The sequence below is a fragment of the Hemitrygon akajei genome, chromosome 7 (assembly GCF_048418815.1).
Source record: "Hemitrygon akajei chromosome 7, sHemAka1.3, whole genome shotgun sequence".
In the NCBI taxonomy this organism is placed as follows: domain Eukaryota; kingdom Metazoa; phylum Chordata; class Chondrichthyes; order Myliobatiformes; family Dasyatidae; genus Hemitrygon; species Hemitrygon akajei.
In genome coordinates, this window is record NC_133130.1 from 68,084,813 (window position 1) to 68,110,567 (window position 25,755).

Sequence of the window (25,755 nt, forward strand, 5' to 3'; positions counted from 1 at the left end):
ACCGGAGATTTCTAGAAACGCTGTCATGATGTGCTGGAACAGATGGTGGTATTTTATTGTTTTCCTGAACGCAACCCCCCACACAACCTGACAATTTCAGAACAGAAGGCAACGAGACTGAAGCCAGAAGAGTTAGAAATGTACTCGCCAAATACTTTGACCCATAACTTACTGAATAAATAAGTATACTCACTTTGCCCTGTTTTCTGTCCTTGCTTGTATGAAGGTGGTTTAGCTATTTATGCAAATACTTCTCTGTCAATAGATGTGTAACAGCCTAATGTAACATTATATGGAAATACAAGATAATACTGATGTAGACATGTTTTATACATTTATCAAGGTGCTCTATAAATGCAACAGAGTTAGTCAGTTTTTCAGTGTTCGTCGTCAGCCGGGTCATACTGTCTGTGATCTCCCTGTCGGTTGCTTCCATACTCTCCAGTATTTGTTTTTTAGTTTTAAGTCCACCTGCGCAAGAGCAAACAGCTGTCTGTCGTTTGGCAATTTCATTTAAAGATTTTCTAGTCTGTAACTGCACAAACGCGCACTTTCACAGCGAGATTCGTCCCAGACAACAAGGAAGCGGGAGGGTGTCACGGGTCAGCAGAGCCAGTAGTTCTCCGCCCGAAACTTCACGATGAACAACTCGAACCAGGTCCGAGCGATGAAGAGGCTCAAGTTCAGCACTGCCGGGTGTCGCTTGTTTTCGGTAGATGTGTCCTGGACATGCCCAGTGGGAGGAGATTCGCCCAAATACCAGTTTTAATGTGGACAGAGGTATTTTCAAAAACGCTTGGTGTGGACACCTGTTGTTTTTCTGCAAAACCGGCGTTTTCAAAATTATCTGGTCTAGTGTGGACGTAGTCTCAATGCATTAGTGGTTTACCAGGTCTGTCAGATATTTTCCCCAGAAGTGCACCTTCCTTCCCAGTGTAACTTTTCACCTTTCCAATGAGCCCTGTGTTAAAAGAATCCATATTGATGCATTGGTGTTCAAATCCCATTGCTTGAATGGTTAGTTGGAATTGAACTGAATGGGAATATTATTTTACTGTAGCCTATCCAAGCCAAAAACAGACAGTTAAACCCAATGCCAACATGAGAGGTGGAAATGATGCAAGGTCAGGTTTATTCATGTTACTCAGCATTGTTTGGCACCTGCGTAATTAAGGTACCATCTGAAGCTAATTGTAGTTTTGTGGTTTTGATCATCATTATTTCTTTGGGAATCCAACAGTACAAGATATTTTTTCTGGATTATATGGCACCCAGAGATCCAAACTTGCTGGTTTTAGTTGTCTAGGTATGCAAAATCATGAAAGATTGCAGCTGCAATTTGGAGTGAATTTTTGGAACAATTATTTCCTTTATCGAAGTGTACTTCAAAGAAAATGAATTAGCAGCCGTGGTTTAAATTCCACGAATGAAGGAGAGTAAGTTTGATAGTGTTAAGCAGTGTGCATTTATCACAGTATATCTTTTGGTCTCTGACGCACCTACAAATATAAAACTAGTTTCAACTTGCAAATGCATTTCAGAATCGCATTTAATATCACTGACACATAGTGATTTGTTTTTTTTTTTGCTTTGTTGTCATTTTCTGTTGTGTTGAGGAAAATGTTAGATTTTTCCATGATTCCCACTTGCTGCAAGAAGCAAATCTGAATGTTTATACAGTATTCAAATTTCCTTGGGTGTTGCATTCTTCTGTTGAGTTGAACTATATACAGTGGCATGCAAAAGTTTGGGCACCCCGGTCAAAATTTCTGTTACTGTGAATAGTTGAGTGAGTAGAAGATGAATTGATCTCCAAAAGTCATAAAGTTAAAGATGAAACATTCTTTTAGGCATTTTAAGCAAAATTAGTGTATTATTTTTGTTTTGTACAATTTTAGAGTGGGGGGGAAAAAGAAAGGAGCGCCATGCAAAAGTTTGGGCACCCCAAGGGATTTGAGCTCTCAGTTAACTTTTACCAAGGTCTCAGACCTTAATTAGCTTGATAGGGCTATGGCTTGTTCACTGTCATTGTTAGGAAAGGCCAGGTGATGCAAATTTCAAAGCTTTACCCTGACTCAAACCTGTCCCAACAATCAGCAGCCATGGGCTCCTCTAAGCTGCTACCTAATGCTCTGAAAATTAAAATAAATGATGCCCACAAAGCAGGAGAAGGCTATAAGAAGATAGCAAAGCGTTTTCAGGTAGCCGTTTCCTCAGTTAGTAATGTAATTAAGAAATTGCAGTTAACAGGAATGGTGGAGGTCAAGTTGAGGTCTGGAACACTTTCTGAGAGAACTGCTCGTAGGATTGCTAGAAAGGCAAATCAAAATCCCTGTTTGACTGCAAATGACCCTCAGGAAGATTTAGCAGACTCTGGAGTGGTGGTGCACTGTTCTACTGTGCAGCAACACCTGCACAAGTATGACCTTCATGGAAGAATCATCAGAAGAAAACCTTTCCTGTATCCTCACCACAAAATTCAGCTTCAGAAGTTTGCAAAGGAATATCAAAACAAGCCTGATCCATTTTGGAAACAAGTGCTGTGGACTGATGAAGTTAAAATAGAACTTTTTGGCCACAATGAGCAAAGGTATGTTTGGAGAAGAGGGTGCAGAATTTCATGAAAAGAACACCTTTCCAACTGATAAGCATGGGGCTGGATCGATCATGCTTTGGGCTTGTGTTGCAGCCAGTGGCATGCGGAACATTTCACTGGTAGAGGGAAGAATGAATTCAATTAAATACCAGCAAATTCTGGCAGCAAACATTATACTGTGTGTGTGTGTGTGTGTGTGTCTATGTATATATATAATTTAAAAAAAGCTGAGGATGAAAAGAGTATGGCTTCTACAACAGGATAATGATCCTGAACACACCTCAAGGTCCACAATAGACTACTTCAAGAGGCACAAGCTGAAGGTTTTGCTATGGCCCTCAAAGTCCCCTGACCTAAACATCATTGAAAATCTGTGGATAGACCTCAAAAGAACAGTGCATGCAAGACGGCCCAAGAATCTCACAGAACTAGAAGCCTTTTGCAAGGAAGAATGGGTGAAAATCCCCCAAACAAGAATTGAAAGACTACAGAATTGGCTACAGAAAGTGTTTACAAGCTGTGATACTTGCCAAAGGGGGTGTTACTAAGTACTGACCATGCAGGGTGCCCAAACTTTTGCTTCGGGCCCTTTTCCTTTTTTGTTATTTTGAAACTGTAAAAGATGGAAATAAAAAAAGTAATCTTGCTTAAAATATTTAAAAAATGTGTCATCTTTAACTTTGTCTTTTGGAAATCAGGTCGTCTTTTACTCTCTTAGCTGTTCACAGTGACAGGAATTTTGGCCAGGGGTGCCCAAACTTTTGCATGCCACTGTAAATGTCCATGTCAAATGGGCTAATTGGAAGTTACCTTCATGGATTGGTTATGTAATGTAGTTTCTCACTGTCAGCTTTTGACCTTTTCTAATTTGCACAGTTGTTGCATTGAAACAACTCAGATCATTAATTCTTTCCAAATTTCTATTGGTAATAACTGGACATCCTCTAATTATACTCTGATCTGTGACCTCTTGAGGCTATGTGGCTCCTTTTAAAATGAAGAGGAACAATCTTCAATTTACTTTGGATGTGTTATTGTTCCTGCAATGTTGCTGATATAACCTAGAATTTTGTACTTGCCTCCAGAATGATCCAAAATATTTTACTGCTTGTAAAGAGCAGTATTTTGGAACTGTAATTTTAATGAATGCAGACAATTTATGTACAGCAACCTCAAACAATCAGTGAATTAACCTGCCTTTGAATCTTGCTGTGGGATAAATATTATCCAGAAACTAAATCCAGTGAAATTGTTGACTGGGTATTGGTTTAATGTCTCAGCAGAAGAAGAGGCTCTTCTGAATCAGCTTTATTTTCCCCTGGTACTGCAACGGAACATTCAACTGAATGTTATGTTTGAGCGTCTTGAAGCAAGTCCAAGGAAAGGCAAACACTGAATTTTCTCCTTGCATATAAGAATTCAATACAAATGTTGTGCTGGCATATGTACATCATTAAACACCAAAATTTAATCACTCTGAAGATAAATATCTCACTAAGAACAGTATGTTCTCCATTCACAGTATTCCACATAACAGGAAAAAATTATACAGTATAATTTTTTTTGGTCTGCTTGCTTTTGGAAGAAAATTGAACAAACAGAATGTCAGGCAATCTGAAAATGCTACATCTCTAAATTTGCCCATTGGAACCTGACGTTGTCATTCATGAGGATATAATTAATGTGTTTCTGCCTTTCGAGGTTGATTGGTAAGTTTCATATTTTATTTAGGAAACGATTAATCAGCCATGTTTCCTGGTACTAAATTTTGTTCAGTGGGTCATAATGGCATTATATCTGGAAAATATTAGGAGAGAGTTTCTGTCGCTGTCCTTGTAGGGCTTGCACAGTCTTTTTCTGTGACTGCTTTCCCCCCCCCACATCACAAAACTGTGTGGGTTAATAATCCAATTGTCCGCTGTAAATTGCCCCTAGAATGCAAGCAACTGGAAGAATCTGAGGGGAGTTGATCGGAATGTTGAAAGAATAAGGTGGGGGGGGGGGGAAGAATTGCAAGCTTGAAGGTGATGGGGGGGGGATGAAGTAAGAAGCTCAGAGTTGATGGGTGAATGAAGTAAAGGACTGGAGAAGAAGGAATCTGAGAATTCATTAGTATCAACATCTCCTGAAGAACTATCCTGGGCCAACATTGATGCAATTGCAAAGAAGGCGGCAGCAACAGCTATATTTCAGTAGGAGTTTGCGGAGACTTGGCATGTCACCAAGTACTCACAGATTTCTATAGATATTCCATAGAGAGTATTCTACCTGGTTGCATCACCTTCTGGTGTGGAGGAGTCATTGCACAGGATGGAAGAGAAAAAAGAATTGTAAAAGTTGCAAACTCAGCCAGCTCCCTCATGGGAGCTAGTCTTCCCTCACATAGAGGACCTCTCCAGGAGATGCCTCAAAAAGGGGCATCCATCATTACAGACCCCCATCACCCAAGACTTTTCCTCTTCTCATTGTTACCATCAAGGAAGAGATACAAAAGCCTGAAGACGCTCTCAATGTTTTAGGAACAGTTTCTTCCCCATCACCGTCAGATTTCTGAATAAACAATGAACCCGTGTACACTACCTCACCATTCTTTTCTTTTTTGCTCTTTTTTGCATTACTTAATTAATGAATATAAATAAAAATATCTTGTAGTAACTTAGAGTTTGAAATGTATTCTGTTCTTTAATATATTTTATGACATATGCCAGTGATATAAACCTGATTCTGAGGAAAGTGGACCATGGGAGAAAGGGAAGGTGTAGAGAAGAGAAGATGTAAGACAGGAGCCAGAGTGGGGAATTGAATTGGTTTAATATGTCGGGAAAATTGGTTGTTTTGTTGCAGCGCTACCTTGCAATATGGAATTTTAAAAACTGTATATTACAATAAGAAATATATATATATAAAAAACTTTAAGTGGTGCAAAAAAGGGGAAAATAATAGTGAGATAGTGTACAAGGGTTTATTGTACATTCAAGAACCTGATGGCAGAGGAAGAGGGAAGGGAAATCTTTTACTATCTGTTTTCATATTTTGTGCTAGTTTATTTTCATGATTGTTATTTTGCTTTCTGGTTCTTTATTGTCTTTTAAGGTTTTCCCTATCTTTTCAGGTTCCCACCACTCTTGGTGACTTTGTCATGACCTCGTAGTTGATGCCAAGTTTTATTTCCTTGGTTATCCAAGGCTGTCGCTCCCCACCCTTGCTGCCAACGTTGAGCACTGTGAAAAATCTCTTCGAAAGTCTTCCACTGTTCCTCAACTGTCCCCCCAATATAGCATGTGTTTCCAGTTTATGCAAGCCAGCTTCTCCCTCATCCTATTGCAATTTCCCTTGTTAAGGCATAATACGGTGCTTTTAAATCAAACTATAGCACGCTCCATTCTTGTGAGAAATCAGTCATATTGTGATCGCTTTTTCCAAGAGGATCCCGAGCTGCATTACGGTTAATTTTACCTGTTTCATTGCACAGGACCAGACCTAAGATAACATTTTCCTTTGTACAAGAAAGCTACTATTCGATGTATTCCATGAAGTCCTCCTCAAGACTTCCTCAACCAATTTGATTCACCAAAACTATGTGAAAGTTTATGCCCTCCATAACAACTGCTGTTCCATATGTACAGTTGCAAGAAAAAGTTCGTGAATCCTTTGCAATTACCTGGTTTTCTGCATTACTCATGAAATGTGGTCTGATTTTATTAAGTCAGAATAATGGACAAACACAATCTGCCTAAACTAATAATGCATAAACAATTGTAGTTCTTGTCAATACTGAGTACACCATTTTAAACAATCACAGTTGAGGCTCAAAAAAGTATGTGAACCTCTGGGGTAATGCCTTCTACAAAAGCTATTTGGAGTCAGGTGTTCCAATCAATGAGATGAGATTGGACAGTGATCCAAAACACAAGAGTAAGTCAACAACAGAATGGTTTAAGAAGAAGAAAAATCATGTTTTGGAATGGCTAAGCCAGAGTTCAGACTTTAACCAAATTGAGATATTATGTCATGAGCTGAAGAGGGCTGTTCATGTAAGGTATCTCAGAAATATTGATGAATTGAAACAGTTTTTTATGGAGGAATGGTCTACAATTCCTCTTCACCGTTGTGCATGTCTGATCAGCAGCTACAGGAAATGCTTGGTGGAGGTTATTGCGGCTAAAGCAGCTTCTAGCATTTATTAAATATAAAGATTCACATACTTTTTCCAGCCTGGACTGTGAAAGTTTAAACAGTGTATTCAATAAAGACATGAAATGTTCAATTGTTTGTGTGTTATTTGTTTAGGTAGATTGTGTTTGCCTATTATTGTGACTTAAATGAAGATCAGACCAGGTTTTTTTTTGGTTTATTAACCTGTGCTGCTCTAATATTATTATTCTGTTCCCCATTGTGCAAGTTCACTGACATTATTTTGAATACTGTGGGCATTCAGATAGTGCCCTTACATTCAATGATCTTTGTGTCCTTAGCATTTGACTTTTGTGTACTCTGCTCTTCTTTTCCAAGCTTTGTTCTGCATTGCTTCCCTTTGTATTCCCAACCCCTGCCATATTCCTTCATGAAAATACAAGCAACTAAACACCCTGGGACATTGATTCTGATCCTGCCCAGGTGTAGACTATACAATATGCATTAGTCTCACTTTCCCCAAAACTGGTTCCAATGCCCCAGGAATCTGAAACCCTCCCTCCTGCATCACTGCTCAAGACATATTCACCCTAAATATTCTGCTGTTCCTACTCTGGCTAGCATGTGACACAGACGACAATCCTAAGATTATTACCTTTTGAGATGTGACATTTTAATTTATCTCTTAGCTTCCAAAATTCGACTTGTAGGAGCTCTGCCTGCTTGTTCTCCATATCATTGGCATGACACTGGCTGTTCACCCGGCTCTTCCAGAAACCTGCAGTTGCTCTAAGTCATTCCTGACCTTGCACCTGGGAGAGAACACACCAACCAAGAGTCCCATTGGTGGCCACCCAAAACTCTTGGCCATTGACCATCTTACTGATTTGAGTATCCTATTCGTGGAAATGGAATTTAAAATTTGATGACTGCAAATTTTGTTAGGGAATAAGAGAAAACAATCCCATCCACACCCTGTATTTTTTTAATTGTAAGCTAGAATGTTCAGTTCTTAATGACATAATACTTATCCATGCGTATCCAGTTCAGTTTTTGTGCGTTCCATATCAGGATCTAAATTTAGTTCATCATGTTATGCAAATGTTTTTGAATAATTTATTGTTAATTGGAACCCAAAAGGTAATATATTTTAGTTAGGACAGTAAATCAATCAATTTCATTTAGTCACAAACAAGAGAAAGTCTACAGATGCTGGAAATCTGAGCAACACACACAAAATGCTGGAGGAACTCAGCAGGCCAGGCAGCATCTATGGGGGGGAAAGTACAGTCGACATTTTGGGCCAAAACCCTTTGGCAGAACTCACTTAATGCTATACAAATCAGAGTTACAGTATCGTAATGTTCCCATAATATGTTTTCTCTCCATGTTAGAATTTTTGCAAGGGAATTTTGGAATGAGAATTTCTCGGGTGGAGTGGTGGGGTGAAATAGAGGGATTTAATTGTTTAGAGAGTAATTTAGCAGGAAAAAAAAGCCATGGGATTAAGCAGTAATTAGTTAAATGGATGGTTGGGGACATTATTAACGTTCTTGCTTTGTGGAGATTTCTCAATGACTGGTGCTAATTAGATAGCATAGAGGATACCAGACTGGACGTGTTAGCGTTCTTTCTGAACAATCCATGTCAGATTTGTTCTGAATGCTGGCAGTACTCCAGTATGCATTATTTTCATTCTTCAGGGTGATAATCCTTTGTCATTCATGAACCCATTCACTCTGTTGCATAATGGATAAACTTGCAATCAACTACACATCTAGTTACCTACCACTGTTCTCTGGGCAGGTAGGTAACTGCATGTTAAGCATCTGGGCTCAGATTTCTCCCACAGCTTGGGTCTGACCAGTCATTGTGGCATAAATGGAGGATTAATACAGAACTTGTTCTTGTTAGTATCTTGGAATAATTTTGCTCTGACTCCTAATTGGACACATTCAAAGCGAAAGTGAACTACACTGTGAAATTCCGTAAGAGAAATGTTAATTGTTTTTGTTTTGGGCTCATGGATGGAGTTCTTTTGAAAATGAATTTTGCTCCAGAAAAGGCTGCACTGATTATTTTTGATATTGCAGACACTGTAACCCATATGTTTTTAATTTAAGCATTTATGAGCTGTACTTGGCCCAATTATGAAAACATGGTCTCTAAACTAATTTTGCAAGAATCACATAAAACTAGTCTTCGTTCACCTTCTTGCCGCACCACTGGCTCCAATATTTTGCAATTGCTGCATAGTTAGGGAATTGGCAGCGTTATATTTTGTACATTCAAAACATTGGACTGATTCAAAGGAAGACACAGGAGTCCGAAATCTGAGTCTAACTTCGTATTTTACTTCAAGCGAGGTGTGCATGTATCACGTGGTAGTTTGCTAACCCATTTATTTAAATATTTAAATACAAGAATGCTAACTCAAAAATATATTTACAATATTACTCAAATACAGCTGGAATATTAAATACACAACCAGCTTTATTGGAGTCACACGGTACCTCCACTGTGCCTGTGTCAGGCATCGGATGCTATCTACATTAATCTCGTTTTCCAACACTAGGCCTGTGGCCTTTACATCAACTATTCATCCAAATAATATTAAAATGTTCTGAGTGTGCTTGCCTCCCTCCTTTGTTTCCTCCCTCCTCCACCCTTTGTTATTTCTTATCTCTGCAGGTGAGATCACATATTTGTGATAAAGGGATTTTATCTTAATACATGAGCCATTTGTTCACATTTCAAAGTAAATGTGCCACTGTATATAACCTTGAGTTTCTTTTTATTGTGAAAATACTCAGTAAATCTATAGAATAATGACCATAACAAAATCATGAATGACTGCACCAACTTGAAATTCCAACCAGAGTGCAGAAGACAATGATCAGCAAATACAAAAAGAAAGAAATAATAAACCACAGATATTGAGAAGTTGAGATGAAGAGTGCCTGAAAGTAAGTCCATTAGTTGTGGATACATTTCAGAGGCTGATGGTTGAGAGGCAGTAACTGTTCCTGAACCTGGTGGTGTGAGCCCTAAAGCTCCTGTACTACCTTCCTTGATGGCAGCAGCGAGAAGGGAACATGTCCTGGGCAGTGGGGTTCCCAGATGATGGGTGCTGCTTTCCTGCAACGGCGTTTCATGTAGATGTGCTCAGTGGTGGGGAGGGCTTTGCCTGTGATGGACTGGGCTGTATCCGCTACTTTTTGTCGGATTTTCTATTCAAGGGCGTTGGTGCTTCCATATCAGGCATGATGTAGCCAGTCAATATGCTCACCACTGCAGAACTCTAGAAGTTTGTCAAAGTTTTAGATGTCATGCTGAATCTCTGAACTCCTAAGTAAGTAGTGGTGCTGCCATGCTTTCTTGCGTGCTGGGCCTGGGACAGGTCCTCTGAAATAATAACATTTAAAGTTGCTGATCCTGAGGACTGGCTCATGAACCCTTGGTTTCGTTCTCCTAATGTCAATAATCAGCTCCGTGGTTTTGCTGAAATTGAGTAAGAAGTTGTTGTTATGGCACCCCTCAGCCAGATTTTCAAACTCCTTCCTATGTGCTGATTCATCACCACCTTTGATTCTGCCTACAACTGATGTCATCAACAAACTATTATTATTATTTGTAATATCTTGAATAAACAACAGCACAATGAAGTAAATGGGTTTCATGTGATGGCATTACTGACTCCTGTTTGCAAAAGTTTCAAAGCTGGGAACTGAGCATATAGGGATACTTCCTTTTCAGGAAGGACAGGTGGGAAGGTAAACATGGACCAACATTGTTAATAAGAGAAGTACAGTTGAGAGACTGTGAAGTCACTTCCATTTGGTAGGAAGTTAAAAGAAGGTAGGGGAAGTAGGTACTGGTAGAAGTAACATATTATTTTGCCATAGAAAAGGTATAAATTAACAAAGAATTGGAGGCATTACATGTAAAAAGAGGGGTGGGAGACTGCTCTGCTCGTCATATAAATTGGGTTAAATAAGTTTTCTATATGAACAAATTGATAAAAGTCATTTGGGATAGTTCCCTTGAGCCAGCCAAGGAAAAAGTAATGTTGAATTTGGAAATGGGTGATGAGGCAGGTTTACTAATGACTTTGAGAGCAAATAGTCCCCTACAAAGGAATGATCATAGCATAATAGAATATTGGATTCCATTTGAGAGTGAGAAACCCTGGATTAGAAGACACTGTTTAATTTAAGGGAATTGCAATGGAATGAGGATAGAGTTGACTGAAATCAAAAGATTAACAGAAAAGACAGATGAGCAGTGGCGAAAATTTAATTAAATAGTTCATGACTAATGGCAAAAACAACCAGTAAGGAGGAAAATCTGTAAGGGAGCAATTGACCAGCCATCATTAACCAACCATGTTAAGGAGTGGCCTTAATCTGAAGGAGATTATATCAGAAGGTGAAAGCTAATATTGGGTCCGAAAATTCAGAATCGATCCAGTGAGGACAGAAATAAAGTAATAGAAAATGAACTGTGGGAAAGCGAGTATTAAGTATAAAAATGGACAATAAGGCTTTGGATATATTGGGAGGGAGGGTAGGGAAAGAGGTTCAAGTGAACTTGGAGAGTGTAAGACTTGGAAGTCAATATGGGAAACAAGAAATTAGCTTGGGTGTGCTTAAACCGATACTTTGCATTTATTAATTAAAGTCAACTCTGCAAGGTAGTAGTAAAATTAAATCAAAGCAGATGCTGGAAAACTCAACAGGTCAATTAGAAACAGTCAATGTTTCACGTATTTGATTAACAACAGGAAAGTAGTTGGGGGAGGGTTGTGTCAAACAACAGGAATATCTGATAGCACAACTTGAGATGGCATAATGGGGCCATTTACCAGCACATTTTACTTTGGTCTAGAAAATGAGTTTTTAATAGTAAAGTTTTCCAACCCACCCAGCAGGCTTTATATAAGTAAGATAATAGCAAGAGCAGAAGGCCATAAGACATGGGAGCTAAAATGGGCCACTTGGCCCATTGAGTCTGCTCTGCCATTCCACCATGGCTGATTTAGATAGATAGATAGATAGATACTTTATTCATCCCCATGGGGAAATTCAACATTTTTTCCAATGTCCCATACACTTATTGTAGCAAAACTAATTACATACAATACTTAACTCAGTAAAAATATGATATGCATCTAAAATCACCCTCTCAAAAAGCATTAATAATAGCTTCTAAAAAGTTCTTAAGTAGTTTACTTAAATACATTGAGTCCTAACCCCGGCACTTTAACATATCTTACTCCTGGCAGTTGAATTGTGAAGCCGAATGGCATTGGGGAGTATTGATCTCTTCATCCTGTCTGAGGAGCATTGCATCGATAGCAACCTGTCGCTGAAACTGCTTCTCTGTCTCTGGATGGTGCTATGTAGAGGATGTTCAGGGTTTTCCATAATTGACCGTAGCCTACTCAGCCATCCATTCCTGACACACCCCACTATGGCCGTGTCATCAGCGAACTTCTGCACATGGCAGATTTATTATCCCTCTCAACTTCCATTCTCCTGTCTTTCCCCAGAATCTTTGCTAATCAAGAACTGATCAACCTCCAATTTAAATATATTCAATGACTTGGCCTCCACAGCTTTCCATGATAATGAATTCCACAGATTCACCACCTTCTGGCTAAATAAATTCCTCCTCATCTCTGTTCTACCTGGACATCCCTCTATTCTGAAGCTCTGCCCTCTGGTCCTAGAATCCCCCACAAAAGAAAACATCTTCTATACATCCACACTATCTAGGCCTTTCAATATTCGGTAAGTTTCAAAAAGATATCTCCTCATTCTTCTAAACTCCAGTGAGTACAGGCCCAGATCCCTTTACACCCTGATGTTTGAATTTTCTCCCCACTTATAAATTAGTTTATGCCTTATTCCGTCTACCAAAGCACATGACCTTACAATTTCCAACACTGTATTTATTCTGCCACTTTTTGCCCATTCTTCTAAACTGTCCAAGTCCTTCTTCAGATTCCCTACTTTCTCAAAACTAACTGCCCTTTCACCAATGTTTGTGTTACCCGCCATTTTGGCAACAAAGCCATCAATTCCATTATCCGTTGATGTGAAAAGAAGCGGTCCCCATACTGACTCCTGCAGAACACCACGAGTCACCGGCAGCCAACCAGAATAATAGGCTGCCATTTTTCCATACTCTTTGCCTCCTGCTAGTTGCCAGTCTTCTCTCCATGTTACTATCTTACCTGTAATACTCTTATCTTGTCTTAACACATCTTGTTAAGCAGCCTCATGTGTGGAAACAATATCAAAGGCCTTCTGAAAATCTAAGTAAACAACATCCACTGGCTTTCCTTTGTCTTCCTGCCTATCATTTTCTCAAAGAATTTCAATAGATTTTCCTTTAAGTCGATTTTCCTTTAAGTTCCCGACCTTTTTGATGCCATGGGCCCTGGGCTCGGAATCCCTGCAAACATGCTGACTATGACCTGCTTTTATCATGTACCTTCAAGTACACCAAAACCTCATCGTTAATAACGGATTCCAACACCTCCCCAACCACTGCAGTCCCATGTAGTGGGGCAGATAGGTAACGTAGTGGTTAGCACAATGCTTTACAGTACCAGTGACCTGCGTTAACTTCCTGCCGCTGCCTGTAATGAGTTTGTACGTTCTCCCTGTGATCATGTGAGTTTCCTCTGGGTGCTCCAGTTTCCTCCTATAGTCCAAAGACTTGTCAGTTGGTTAATTGGGTATTGTAAACTGTCCTGTGAGTAGGCTAGTATTTAAATTGGGGAGGGATTGCTGGGTGGCACAGCTCAAAGTGCCTGTTCCGCACTGTATCACAGTAATTAAATAAATAGACTAGCTGGCCTGTAACTTCCTTTCTTCTGCTTCCGTCCCTTCTTAAAGAGTTGAATGACATTTGCAACTTTCAGTCCTCCAAAACCATTCCAGAAACAAGTGATTCTTGAAAGATCATTACTAATGCCTCCGCAATCTCTTCAGCTACCTTCTTTCAGAACCCTGGGGTGTAGTCCATCTCCTCCAGGTGACTTATCTACCTTCAGACCTTTCAGCTTTCCAAATACCTTCTCCTCGGTAATAGCAATTACACTCACTTCTTCCCCCAGACACTCTTGACTTTCTGGCATACTGCTAAGTGTCTTCCACAGAGAGGAATGGTGCAAAATATTTATTAAATTTGTCTTGTCATTTCTCTGTCCCTCTTTATTACCTGGACAGCATCATTTTCCAGTTGCCCAATATCCCTCTCTCCTCTTATACTCTTTTTATTAATATGAAAAAATGGTATTCTCTTTTATATTATTAGCTAGCTTATATTCATATTTTATCTTGTCTCTCTTAATGACTTTTTTAGTTACCTTGTTTTGTTTTATGAAAGCTTTCCAAACCTCTAACTTCCCACATATTACATGCTCTTTACTTAGCTTTTATGCTGTCTTTGACTTCCCTTGTCAGCCATGGTTGCAACATCCTCCCTTTAGAATACTACTTCATCTTTGGGATGTATCCATCCTGCACCTTCTATATTGCCCCAGAAACTCCGGCCATTGCTGCTCTGCCATCATCTCTGCTTGTGGTCCCTTCCAGTCAACTCCACTGTAATACTGATACATATGACTTCAGCTTCTCCTTCTCAAATTGCAGTGTAAATTTTATCATGCTATGATCATTGCCTCCTTCAGGTCTCTTTACCTAAAGCTCCCAACTCAAATCCAGTTCATTACACAACACCCATTCCAGAATAGTTGATCCCCTAGTAGGCTCAACTACAAGTTGTTCTGTAGATGCTGCCTGGCCTGCGAGTTCCTCCAGCATTGTGCGCGTGTGTGTGTCACTCATCCTGGCATTTCTCCCAGCTGCAGAATCTTTGTGCATCCCCCCCATTGAGTCTCCTATCATGCTCGTTCTGTCTGAATTTGCCTTTCCTTGCTGATCCTTGGAGCCAGACAAAGTGCCACTGGCCTGCCTGCTGGTGCTTTGTCCTGATGGGTCATCTCCCTCCATCCAAATTTGTTGTGCGGAATGACCACAGGGGATCCCTGGACTTGCTGCTTTCTCCCCTTTCTACTCCTGGTGGTCACCCATGTAATATCTGAACCCTGAACACTCTGAGTGTGACCACCTCTGTAAAAGTTTCATTTTTGTGGTTTTTGACCTCCCGGATGATCCTGACTTTGAACATCCAGCTCCAGCTCGACCTTGTCAATCAGGAGCTACAGTTGAGTGCAGTTCTTGAAGCTGTAGTCATCAGAAAGACTATAATGTACCCTGAAATCCTACTTCTTACAGGGGAAGCATTCCGCTGTCATAACTAGCATCCTGACTACACTTGTTATACCTCTGACTTCGTAAGCTTCTGTTCTAGCCTGCAACTGCTATTGCCCAAGCCTCTTGAACCAAAACCTAGCCACTCTAGCATTGTCCACTCCAACAGTGCCTGCTTCCATTTACACCTTGCTGCTTTTTAATTGGCTGCTGCTAAATGCTTAAGTGATCATTATGAGTTCAAAAGGACCCAAGATCTTATTAAATCTCATACTGCCTCACCAACGAACAATTTCTCACGGTTATTGCAGCCCACTGAAAACTCAGACTTGGGGCGGAATGGCTTGCCTTTCTTCCTGCTTACGGTCCTCAGCTGCCTCAGTAATGTAGACTGTACCTTTGCCTGTCAGGCTGTCATGATCTACAATTCTCTTTAAACCTCACATTGTCTCTCCGTCCTTTTCAAAACCTGTCACTCTAAGTTTTGGATCAGCTATTTAAAGCAGCCTCTGCTGATTTTCAGTTTGATTAGGCAAAATCCCTGGTAAGGTACTATGGCACTTTTTGAGATGAAAGCAGTTTGATTTGTTTTTATTCCTCAGTAAATATTCATGATTAATCTTGTAATTTTCCATAAAATTAGTTGACCAATAACGTTAATATGATACGTGATTTTAAATTCTATACAAACTATGAAAAACTTGCAATCGAATGTTTCATATGGTATTTCTTCTTGTGAAGGATTGGATGATTGCCTACAATGCTATGTTCACAATTTTGAACGGGAGAAAATAAATGGTGAGCAGCTTCTCCAGATTACTCATCAGGATCTTGAAGAATTGGGAGTTACACGCATTGGTCACCAGGAACTAATCCTAGAGGCTGTGGATCTACTTTGTGCTTTGGTAAGTTTAACTTTTTTTTAAAAAGTAACTATTTTCATGAGTTTAATGAATGTGTGCTGTATGCCAGTATGGACACAATCTAAGGCTTAGATGCTAAGTGATTTAAAAAGCCTAAACTATAAAGTGACTGAGTATGATCAAAGCAGAATGAGAAATTTTGAGATGCAAAAGTAAAGTTGGTTTAAAGTGTACATTTGTGGGAAATTTTTCATTGATATCTAGATGGAATAAACTGAAGTCTAGTCCAGGGACATTTGAAAACGTTTACATATTAATATGAGAATGCTAAAGGATAATTACCTGAAATAATATCTTGGAAAAGTCTGCTGGCTTATTTCCCTTTCCACTGTTGCTTAGTTTGTGTTCTGGCCAGTGGATTTAAGTTGGCCAGAGAAATCCCTATCCCACTGCTCTTTACAATCTTTCCATTGTTCATCAATTATTAGAGTGTGACTGGGGAGGGAAATGTAAATTTCTGAGGAAGAATTATTTTGTAAATAAAAGTTAAATATATTTACTTTAAAAACTTAGTTATAACCTCTGAATTTTTAATGGGCTTTCAGCTTCTCCACTGATTTAAACATTTAATTTCCTGAGATATCTCCAATGTAAGATTACTTTTCTGCCTGTAGCAATTCTTCATCTGTTCTGACTGCAGAAGCTTTATTTGGGATATGTCAATGATTTAAATGTCAAGATAGTTTGATCAATTGGATTCTTGGTGATAAAGGAAGGGTGTGGTGGAAGTGGTCCTGTTAGATGTTAAAAATTACAAAGGGTTCTGAGAGGGGTATAGGGAAGATTTTCATTATCGCTGAAGGATAAAAATCAGGCATTCTGGTAATCACTTGTAGATTTGTAAAGGAATTAAGTATTTTTTTACTGTAAGAATGTGAAATTCACATCATTTGTACCTGGACTTTCAATGCCTGAGTGGTTCCACAGGATACTAAATCCTGTGCAATGGCCCCTCTGTACCAGATGGTGATGCAACCAGTTAGAATACTCCACGGTACATCTGTAGAAATTTGCAAATGTCTCTGGTGACATATCATTCTCCTTAAACATAGATCTTCAGAGATGTTGACACCCAGGAACCTGCTACTGTTGACCCTTTCCACTTCTGATCCCTCTCAGGGCTGGTGTGTATTTCTTTGACTTCCCCTTCCTGAAGTCTGCAATCAATTCCTTGGTCTTATTGGCATGGAGTGCAAGATTGTTGCTGTGACATCACTCAATCAACTGACCTATCTCACTCTTGTACGCCGCCTCATCGCTATCTGAAATTCTGCCAACAATGGCTAAGTTGTTGGGAAGTTTATAGATGACATTTGAGCTGTGCCTACCACCCAATCCTGGGTGTAGGGAGAGTAGAAGAGGGGGCTAAGCACACATCCTTGACGTGCACCAGTGTTGATCCTCACTAAGGGGGAGATACTATTTCCAATCCGCACAGACCATGGGTACCTGGTGAGGAAGTCGAGGACTCAGTTGCAGAGGGAGGTACAGAGGCCCAGGTTTTGGAGCTTGATGATTTGAACTGAGGGTATGATTGTGATGAAAGCTGAACTGTAATCAATAAACAGCAACCGAACGTAGGCTTTGCTGCTGTCCAGGTGATTCAAGGCTGAGTAGAGAGCCAGTGAGATGTATCCGCTGTAGACCTATTGAGGCAATTGGCAAATTGCAATGGGTCTAAGTCCTTGCTGAGGCAGGAGTTGGTTAGCCATAACCAATCTTGCAAAGCACTTCATCATAGTAGATGTGAGTGCCACTGGACAATTGTCATTGAGGCAGCTCTCCCTTCTCTTCTTGGGCACTGGTATGATTGCTGCCCTTTTGCTCCAACTGCAGCAGTGAGAGGTTGAAGATGTCCTTGAACACTCCTGCCAATTGGTTGGCACAGTATTTCAGAGCCTCACCAGGTACACCATCAGTGCCTGATGACTTGTGACAGTTCACCCTCTTTAAAGATGTTGTGACATTGGTCTCTGAGGTAGAGATCACAACGTTGCCAGATGCTGCAGGGATTCACACAGGTGCAGTTTTATTCTTTCTTTCAAAGCATGCATAAAAGCATTAAATTTATCACAGCCATTCATGATGCTAGGTTTCACTTTGTAGAGAAGTAATGGCCTGCAAACCCTACCAGAGCTGATGGGCATCTGATTCCAAATCTAAACTCAATTGGAATTGTTTTTCTCTCCCTTAAAATAGACTTCCATAGGTTGCATCAGGACTACTTGTATAATTCTTGAATGCCACAAACCTAGCCCTCAGCAGACTACAAATCTCCTGGTTCATCCACAGTTTTGGTTTGGTATGTTTTTGAAAGTATGCACTCGTATACACAGGTCTTGATGAAGTTGGTGACAACTGAGGTGTATTCATTTAGACTCAAAGATGAATCCCTGAAGAATGGATGAGTGAAGTCTGAATGATCGTTTCCTGTCAGTCACCTTAAGTACAGATACTCCTGCGCCTTGTATCACTTTATGGACATACAATTAATCCATGAGCTATTTTGTGTCTTTATTGTGCTTTTTGTTATTGTGATCTTCATCTTTTTTTTGCGCTGAATAAGATTCAGAGTAATAATTGTTTCCTTCTCCTTTACACTTGTGCACTGGAAATGATTTAAAAACAAGTTTGTATCTTAAGCCTGTTTTCCAAGAAAACAATAAGAGATAGCCAGACTAAATAGAAATGTCCACTTCTGAAGTTTTTGAATCCATTGGAGAGATTTTATTTTTCCATTTTAATAAGGGACACCAACAAGTGACTTGGCATATGTTTAATATGGAAAAAACATCCAAAAGGTTATAAGACACTAACGTTGGCAAGCGACCTTCCAGAAAGATTGGCATTCCCAAGGCAGGAAAAAATACCTATTGAAGTTGCTGTTCAAAACTTGAGTGCTTAGTAGTGGTTTCTCTTGCAATTAGGCAATTCCTTTACACATTTTTCCTTGAAGTGATAGCCACTCAACTCGATTGTTGTAAATTGTTTTTCTTGTATGAAAGGAGGAAATCAGAAGGTCACTTGCTTTCATTAATAGGAAGCTGTAATTGCAGTTGAATTCAATCCGTGTTTTAATTTGAACATTATTCAAAATTCAGTCAACAGTTGAAGTTCAGTGTGCTTGATGAGTAGCTGCATTGACTTAGATTTCCGAACCCATCTTCCAATTAAACAGGCTTGATTGAAAACAACATTAGACTGCAGATTCAAACCTGTTTGATTCAAGTGATTGGAAAATCTAAATTCTATTGCATCACTTTATAATCTGATAGAGTAGACTGCTAACAGTACATTAAATACTACTAACAGTAACTTAAATCCATTAGCCTTTTTTGTAAGCTTGTATTTGAAACTTCACATATATGAATTGTGTTGCAGTTGACATTTTAATCTGTGATGTTTAATTTTGAACAGTTCTTAAAATCTATGACTGTTTTGCTGTGATGTGTTAGTGGATTTTACTTGTTCCTTAATCCTGAATGATGCTTTTCAAGCAATCCTTTTCTTCCGGTTTAAGATGGCACTACTGAAGGTGGGCAACAGCTCACTAGTGGTTTTCAAAGCAAGAAATACAACTAAATACTCTATTATAACATTCTATGTGGAAAATTGTGGTAAATGATCACCAGTAACAGTGAAGAGGTGAAAAGGAGAGGCTGATCGTAGGGTCGAGGTGCATGGGTGCAAGACAGTCTGAGTGTAGTCGAGATGTGTTCAAGTGGCGGGAGCAAGGTTGAGGAATGCGTGAGATGGAGATAAAGAGAACGGAGTGGAGAAAAGTTGGAGAAGAGTTGTTTTGTTGCCCGTCCACCTAAAGCAGGAGCAAGGTTGGATCAATCTAAACGCTAGGCCAATTTAGAAACGTTATGCACAGGCTGGAACGTGGGGCTTAGGCCAGAGTGTATCATTTTGGCAGGCCCTGGGCCCTAGTATGGGGAACTACCCAGTGCTTGGACAGTTTAAACGTTGGGCCAGATGGACTAAAAAGGCAGAGTGCCAGGACAAGAGGTGAGGGTTAGGGCTGGTTCTGCTTTGCAACATTTTACTCCACTCACTTTTGGCACTGAAGCTGTGATGCCCTGGCTACTCCTATGAAGTCTCCAGGCTTCATAGCAATTTTCACAGATTGAAGCTATGGGGCCCACTCCGGCTACGGCTTAGGTTGATGGACTCAATTTTGTTTAGAATGCTGATGCTTGCTTATTGTCGGCATGGTCTGTTTTTCTTCCCTCTCTGTGCATTGGATATTGGTCATTTTTAAAAATTGTGTCCTTTTGGATTTCTTGTTCAGTGGCTGCCTGTAAGCAGAGGAATCTCAAGGTTGTATAATTTATACGTTGTACTTTGAATCTTGTTTAACCTGCCAACCAGCAGTCTTTATCTAAAGATGTTTGGTTCATCAAGTGTCTTTGTATAGTGAACATGCAGATCAGGCAATAAATGTTTGCACACTCTTTAAATTTGAAGCATACCATTATCTAATCAAACCCAGTCCTCACCTTTTCTGAATCCGGTCTAAATGCATCATAGGCTGCAAGCAGTCTGATCCAGGCATCTATTGGAATCTTTGGTTTAAAGGTTCCAGTGTTTTGCTAAGAAGCAGTTATTCACTCAACTGTCAAATGGACTTTAGATCACCTGTTGTTCTCATTCGGTTTTACTTCAGCCTAACATTTGACATATTAGAAGAATTTCCCGTGTGTAATCTGTCTCTGGAATTTTTGAAAATACGATGTATCTGGACCACTTTTCTTGGGCCTGCTCTTTTATCCAGCTGTTTAGACTATACAACATTCCTATCGTACACATGAAGTAAAAAGTTAATGAACCACGTTTACTGCTAGAGATTTACATATTCTAGTGTAACTGCTCAATTGATGTTGCAATTTATTCAGTGTCACATGATTCCCCAGAGATGCTTCATATTTGTCATGCAACATCCCGAGGCTGTGACAGGCACAGCATAAATACACACAGTCCTTTTTCCCACACAGTTTTCCTCTCCCACTTTTTTTTTCAGCATTTTATGTGTAGTGTTGCATTAGGGGTTGTAAATATTTTTTTATAACTTCTTCCTTCCCTGCTACTTTTGCCCCATAGCAATCTGCTTAAGAAATTTAAGGAAATTCTCCTCCTTAAAAACATCCGTAAACAATTGAGTTGAAGCCCAGAGAAGGAAAGCTCTCTGAGAAAATAATGTTATGCAATAAAATACCACCTTGGTAAGTGACATGAGAACTAACTTTATGCCGCAAGTTAAAGTCTAACATGGAACATATGGAGGCTATTAGCTTGAACACGTTCTCACTGGACATTAAAATGTGGCATGCACTGTAAACATCTTGACTCACTGGCAGGAAATTGCATACCAAAGATGCACTGAGAACAATTTAATAAAACTTTAGACAGACCATATCTATATGCATTCTGCTTTGGGTGGCCCACACTATTTTTAACATTCTTATGGCTTAGAAGATGAAGAGGAAGGAAGGTGGAGGAAGTTCACCAAGCATGCTAATCATCCCAAACAATTGTTTTGCTGGATACAGTAGTGATGCTGGCTCTTGAATGTGGAAAAATTTTCATATTTGAAAGCACAGATTCTGTTTCCATTTGAGCAGGATATGTTGAGAACATTTGCTCCTATTAAAGATGACTTTAAGGTCAGTGGGTAAATTTGTCACAGGCTGAAGCCCAAGGGTACGTAAAAAGGAAAGTACTTGTGTGGTGAGATGAGAATAATACTAGAACAGAAATGTGATTTCAATTTTTGGCTTTGGGTTCTTCTGAGAAGCTGGTTTGTCTCCAACAGAACATCAGCTTAGCTTATCTGTTGTACTGACATTGAGTGAATCTTTTTTTAAGTTGAACATGGAAGTGGTTCAATTGGCATATAAATACTTAGGATGTGAATTATCTTCAGCATCTTTTCTGTTTATGTCTTCAGTACTTTTGATAGGTTGGGACTAAATTATAATGAGAGATACTGTTTGACCCATTTAACGACTAACTCATGCCAAAATGTGTTTGAAAGTTTTGACACTATTGATGAATGTTGCGTCAAAGTCATACCTTACTATCTCGATTGGAGGTTTAAGATGTGCAGTATAACAATGAGTGGAATCTTTTGTTTCATTCCATATCCTAACTTAGTACTGCAGTGGAATTTTTAGATTTTTCCTTTGCAGAGGGAAGATGTTAACTATAAAGAAGCAATCTATAATCATCTGTTATTTACCTAGCCATCTTTGTAGATTGAGAGCAAGTCTATTCTAAAGTCTTATGACCACAGTTATGTTATTTTCTGTGTGCCAAAAATCCTCATCCACATTTTCATGTGTGGTTAAGAGATTTTCCTATATGAAAGATAATACTAGGGACAATTTTGCCAGATCTTTTAACTAGTTTGCTTGTGATTTCAGAACATTTAGTTCTGAGGCTGAGGGGATATGAAATGTCGAGAAGTGGATCCTGGTGACCTTTATACAACTCGTCTTTAAAAGGAGAAATGAAGAAAAAAGCCACTGATCCAGTAGCACCCCATTATCTCAGGTCTTGCAAAAAGTAATCAAGCCATCTAACCAAATGAGAGAGGTGTTCATTCGCACAAACTGAGGCCTTTTGGCCTTACAAAAGAAATTTAGAAGTTTCATAGGTATTTTTAAGCATTGATTTAATGTTGTAATTGTATTTATTAGTTTCTACTTTGGATTTACAGTACAGTAATTAGACTGGAGAGTGCTACTTTAAAAGTTCTGCTACTTTGGATTTTAGGAATCAGAAGGTAGATGTATGCAAGGCATAGTTGTGTACTTAACAGAGACACTAACTATAAAAAGTATATGCTGTGGGTAAATATTTCTGTGTCTATGTAACCAGTGTTACTGCTGCATTGGGCAGACTATTCTAGCTGGAATGCTTTTGGTATTTTCTCCTGTTTGGGATCGTAGAATCAGTTACTCTTTAAATGCATCATTTGAACTAAAACAAAAACCAGCCATGCTAAATATAACTCTGGTTCCTTCACTAAAAAAAAGCTAACTGTCTGCTTAGATTCTGTCTCTGGTATTCCTGTTATACTATCTGGCAGACCTTTTTCTCTCTTTATTTCCCCTCTGTTCTGCCAGTAAAAACTCAAACTTTTATAAGAGTGCCTTGAGATTAGCGTTCTTTCCAGCTAATTCCTTGGCTCATAGTGGTTGCTGAAAGCTGCATCAATAGATGAATACTTGGATTGTATATTGTCAATCGTTAATGCTACAGGAACTTGAGTATTGGGAACACAAGTACCGTAAGCTATCTGACCCTTAACCCTTTTCTGTCATTTATCAAGATCATGGCTGATGCGTTTCTTCAGTGCTGTTTTTCTATGCTTTCTCCGTATCTCTTAATTCCTTTAATACCCAGAGGTGGACGGATCTTAGTTCCAATGAAGTTGATAACTGAGCTTCCACGTGTCTCTGGCTAGGGAATTCCAAAGATTTGCCACCTGGTAAAGTGATGTCTTATTTCAGTCACAATTGGACTACCCATTGTTTTGATAGTGACTCCAGGTTCCAAACTCATCATCCAAACACCCACCGTGTTGAGCTGATTATTTTGTATAAAAGCTTCAAAAAAATGTACTGCAAAAGGGTATAAGTATTTCTGCTCCCATTTTGTAAATATTTTTCTCTGTGTTTACAAATCAAACCCAAGCCGATAATTTTCATAAGACTGAGAATGAACATATTCAATCCTAACCAATTCTTGCACTTCACAGAAATGGAGCTATTTAAGTATTGTAATTCCAGGCACTTATTATGTTCAAAATATGTTTAAAATATCTGGAATCTTGTCAACTTATCTTCGTTATTGCTTTTCAGTTGTAAGTCTTATTACTGTTATTTTCAAAGCTGAGCAGTTTTTGAGATTTCTTTTTCTTGGTACTGCTGCTGCATTAGCACAAATGCATAGTTCTGTGATTTTCTTTTAAAAAAAAGACACTGCAAACAGTGCAATCTTGTTAGAGGTAACAGTGTATGAAGGTGATAAGCAGGAGTCTATGCAGCAGCAGTCAATCAGAGCAAGTGTTGAATTTGCAGAATGAAGTTCATAGTTGATCTCGGCATCAGAATTCTGTGCATGAAAATCTTGTGAATTGGTGTTCAAAACTTTCGGAGAACTTCCATCTCAGGCAGAGGCAGAGTGAGTCTCTGCGTGGTCACAGAATTGGGTGCAAGAGCTTGTTAATAAGGTGATGTCACAGTTGGTACAGACAAGGAGCTCCAAGGTGACTATATATTAGGTCTTTATTTTTCAAATGGAAGTATCTACTTAATAAATTCAGCTTCTCAATAAATAGACAGACACTAACTGATGCCTGTGAAACATAAGGCATAGAAAGTAATTTCTGAATAATTTTATCAGTTCATGGGTCCAGCAAAACAATGGAGATGGCTGTTAAGGTTCATGGACTTTGGAGACAAAGAACTGGTCTTCAGACTCTGTCCTGCCACTAACTTAGAGGATAAGGAGCAAGATTGGTAAGGTCAGACAGATTAATGCACAGTGGCTTGGAGGATGAGTGGTTGGATGGAAGGACACCAGCAAATTACAAGGTGGTATTACTATTCTTGTAAATCTGAAATAAAGTGGTCAGTAATGTACACAGAAGTTCCTAATGCAGCCAGCCATTGTCCAATGCATCTGAGTTTCAGCCCTTTTCAATTTAACCTTAGCTTGAGGTTTTTCCCCACGTGATAAATGAATATAAAAAAGAAAAGAGGGATAGGTTTAAGATGATAGGTAAGAGTTTTTGGGATGAATTGAGTGGGAGGTTTTGTTTGGACAGAAAGTGGTTCATATCTGGAACTTGCTGCCAGAGGAGGTGTTGTAATCTGATACAGTCACTAAGTTTAAGGAACAATCATCTAAACAGGCAATGCATAGAAAGGTAAGGACCTATTGTGGACAGATGGGAATAGTGTGGATTCTGGAAGACTCCAAAATTCCTGAGGTTTAAAGCTTGTAGAAAAGTGGAGAAAGAAAGGCAATATCATAATAGAGGGAGAGGAACTGGAAATTATTTTCCCTTCATTTACAGGTTGTTGATGTTCCTAGTATCACATGTACTTTTGTTTACTAAACAAGAATTCTCATTCTTCTGGAGTTCTGATGCAGAGTTTCAGCCCAAAACCTTGGCAGTTATTTTCCCACAGATGCTGCTTGATTCACTGAGGTTCTCCAACAGATTTTCTTCCCTTATTCTGGAGCAGTCCCTCAATGTCAAGGATGTATTTGTTCCAATTTCTGTGATTCCAAAATGCCAATGAGCATGATATGGGTCGCCAGACTCTTCCTAATGCGTGGCTGGTAGTGCTTGATGGACTACTTGGTTTCGGAGGTGGGATATTAGTTCCACCATATTTCATTGGAATTCCTTGTCCTCCTTGTATTGTGGCTTTGAGGATGAATCCCTTTAGCTATCAACCTTAAATCTCTTACCATGATTTCGGAATAATCACTGCTTGTTTCAGAAGTTCGGTTTTGGAATACAGATGCTGTAGTCCAGGTATTAGAGCAGATGGAATATAATTAGGCCTATAGCTGGCATGCAAGTCTGTGAGAGGGCACTAACGTTGATTTGATTATCCCACCAGTAGATTTGGAGGGCCTTGTGGAGAGTGTTGCTCATATCCACTGCTTTGCAATGCCTGCTCTAGGAAATCTATCTCAGAAGTGTTATAGGAGTTCAGGGATCACTTCTGTTTATTAAACAATCAGTGTTTGGTAGTTGTGAGGTCTTGATTTTACTACTTTTGCGTCAGACCTT

The 25,755-nt window shown here is 39.3% G+C and overlaps 1 protein-coding gene across 3 annotated transcripts in view; it reads left to right on the plus strand.

The window, feature by feature from the left end:
* cnksr3 (cnksr family member 3) overlaps nucleotides 1–25,755 on the plus strand; it is a 102,255-nt gene that overhangs the window by 30,420 nt on the left and 46,080 nt on the right. For all 3 annotated transcript variants that reach the window (XM_073051104.1, XM_073051103.1, XM_073051105.1), the window contains exon 2: nucleotides 15,757–15,920. In XM_073051104.1, coding sequence (XP_072907205.1) covers nucleotides 15,757–15,920 — 164 coding nt within the window. The remainder of the gene's footprint in view (nucleotides 1–15,756; nucleotides 15,921–25,755) is intronic.